Source organism: Octopus sinensis, linkage group LG6, assembly GCF_006345805.1.
Source record: "Octopus sinensis linkage group LG6, ASM634580v1, whole genome shotgun sequence".
Lineage (NCBI taxonomy): Eukaryota > Metazoa > Mollusca > Cephalopoda > Octopoda > Octopodidae > Octopus > Octopus sinensis.
The window spans coordinates 94,101,487-94,104,228 of NC_043002.1; the positions used below are offsets into that span (position 1 = coordinate 94,101,487).

Below are 2,742 nucleotides of genomic sequence, written 5' to 3' on the forward strand. Positions count from 1 at the left end.
AAAACTGCTCATGGAGTTAACGTGTAAGTGGCTGAGCACTCTACAGACATGTGTACCCTTAACGTAGTTCTCAGAGAGATTCAGCGTAACAGTGTGTGACGAGGCTGGCCCTTCGAAATACCGATACAACAGAAATAGGAAGAAAGAGAGAGAGAGAGAAAGTTGTGGTGAAACTGTACAGCAGGGTTCGTCACCACCCTCTGCCTGGTGGCGCTTTATGTGTTTTCGCTCAATAAACACTCACAATGCTCGGTCTGCGAATCGGAACCGCGATCCCACGAACGACTGCGTGTCCGCTGCCCTTACCGCTGGGACGTTGCGCCTCCACACACACACACACACACACACGCGCACGCACGCACGCACGCACGCACACACAAACACACGTGTGTGTGTATGTATGTATGTATGTATGTAGGTATGTATGTATGTAGATAAAACTTGGAAAAGGATGCGTGGCGTTCCATCATATAATAATATAAATAATATATAAATATATGCATATATGCATATATTTATATATTATTTATATATTATTTATATTATGTATGTATGTATGTATGTATAAACATGTGTATTTGTACACAGAAACTTATATAATTTTTTCGAAACTAATACATTATGTATAGTTATTCCAAAAATGTTTTGTCACTCGTCAGCATTCATTGTGACATGAATTGTTTTCAATAAGTTTGATACTATGATAATGGTATATTAAAACACAGGTAGTTAAAATGAAAATAAAGCCGATTCTCACTGTTCATTAGTGAAAATCGATATTTTCTCCGTTTATCGTGAAGTATCTGAGGATGCACCCCTCTCTGTTTCATTGGTTTTCCTGAAAACAATTCTGCAAAATATGTTCTTGGCAATCCGACGAAAGCGAGTATTTAATAATCCGTAGACTATAGGGTTCATTGTACAATTCAAGATCCACATTCGAATGACCACGTGTCTGAAATACTCCGCAACATCTGGAATGTGTTTACCTTCAATTAGTGGGTAAGTAATTCCGAGTATTAAACCTGGGATAAAGCTGATAGCAAACAAGAATGTAATGCATACGAGAATTTTATTGGTTTGTCTGATTTTTGCGTAGGTTCTTGTGTTTTGATTGCGTGCATTCATATTATTAAGATTAAGATTTATCGTATAGTTTGTAGGTATATAATGTTCCTTGGCCACCTTCCAGATGCGTTGATATAAAAAAAACATTACTGTTAAAATAAGTAAGTCAATTCCGAGAGATGTCAGAAAATAATTTCGGAGCCTCTCATACCCATATCTATAAAAGCAAACCTTTTCGACCGAACTGACCGAAAATGGATCGTTCATTTTTTCGAAGAATAAGGCGCCGGGTAAGGCTAATCCGACGGATCCGAAACCAATGGTCACAGTCATTATTTTAGCTGCTCGAACCGAAAGCTGTTTTTTGTTATGGCGGCAAACTTTATTATATCTCTCCACTGCTATCACAAGTAAGGTTATAGTTGAGGTAATGCTGCTGTAGAATATAAAGAATTTTTCCAGTTTGCAAAGAATGTTGCTAGGATACATCTTAGAATACCACAATGCGACCATCTCTAATGGTATTCCGAAAATGCAACCAATCATATCAAAAACAGCCAAAGAAATTAGGAAAACATGAACAGGTAGTTTCTGGAAACGAAAACCATAAATGTATAAGGCTATAGAATTGCCAACTAGACCAACAGGCAATAAAATAGAGACGAAAATAAACGCTGGTTTTAAAATATTAAAATACTGTCTATTAATATCTTCAATTGTGTTGTTATTGCTATTATTCATCTTGTTATTTTACTTAGTGTTTTTTGTTTATGAATTTCCAACTGGAATATATTCACTTTCCACATAAATTTGATATCTTTATAGATAATTTTCCATCACATTGGATTACAGTTACATTCAGTAACGTAACTTGAATCAAAAGAAAGTACTTCAATGTTTCAAATACAAAATGTTATGAATATAAAGTTTTATACATTTTACCCTATAGCGTCATCAGGCTCAAATTTTCAGCTACACAGACGAAGAAACATATTTATACTCTCAGGGGCAATATGTATCTGAATTAAAAACAAATAATAAAAGCAAACAGACAAAGAAGAGGTCATGTGATTAAGAGATAAAACTTGATATAGACAGAACAATGGAAATGTCTGAGTGGGAAAATCTTTGATGAAATTTCCAAATATTTAGAGAATAAAGCTTTTCTAGTAATTCTAAAGTGGTTTCCTAATCGTATTCCTCGGTCAAACAAATGTAACGCTGCGAGTACTTACGTTTTAGATCTATGAAGTGCACCAATAAATTCCCCATTGTAATTAACTACTTAAATAGAGTGTAAGTGTTTCCGGCTAACGGCAAGATAATGTTTATTTTATAAATACTTAGGCCATCCTTAGTTCAAATTACATATAATTGTGGTAGTGGCAAGAAATACACAACTCTTGACCTTATTTGGTATGTAGGCGTTTGTATATCTACGTAGATGATTCTATATTATTAAATAGTGTGTTAATATCAACCTCGCTGTGCATGTATGTATATAAAAAACGATGAAAATCCTCCCCGAGTCATAAGTTCATAAGGCCGCTTTCCCGGATTTAGTGGCATACTTACAGGATATTCGGACTAAATTTGACTGTTTGTATGAAGGGGGGAAAAACACAATACCTAAGCCAAAATTTAAAATATCTATTTCTTTACTACCCACAAGGG

The 2,742-nt window shown here is 35.1% G+C and overlaps 1 protein-coding gene across 1 annotated transcript; it reads right to left on the reverse strand.

The window, feature by feature from the left end:
• Positions 1–516: 516 nt before the first annotated feature.
• Positions 517–2,170, reverse strand: LOC115213159 (neuropeptide Y receptor type 2-like). The gene has a single exon (XM_029782096.2). The coding sequence runs from the start codon at positions 1,807–1,809 to the stop codon at positions 790–792; it is 1,020 nt and encodes a 339-aa protein (XP_029637956.1). The 5' UTR covers positions 1,810–2,170; the 3' UTR covers positions 517–789.
• Between the last annotated feature and the right edge of the window lie 572 nt (positions 2,171–2,742).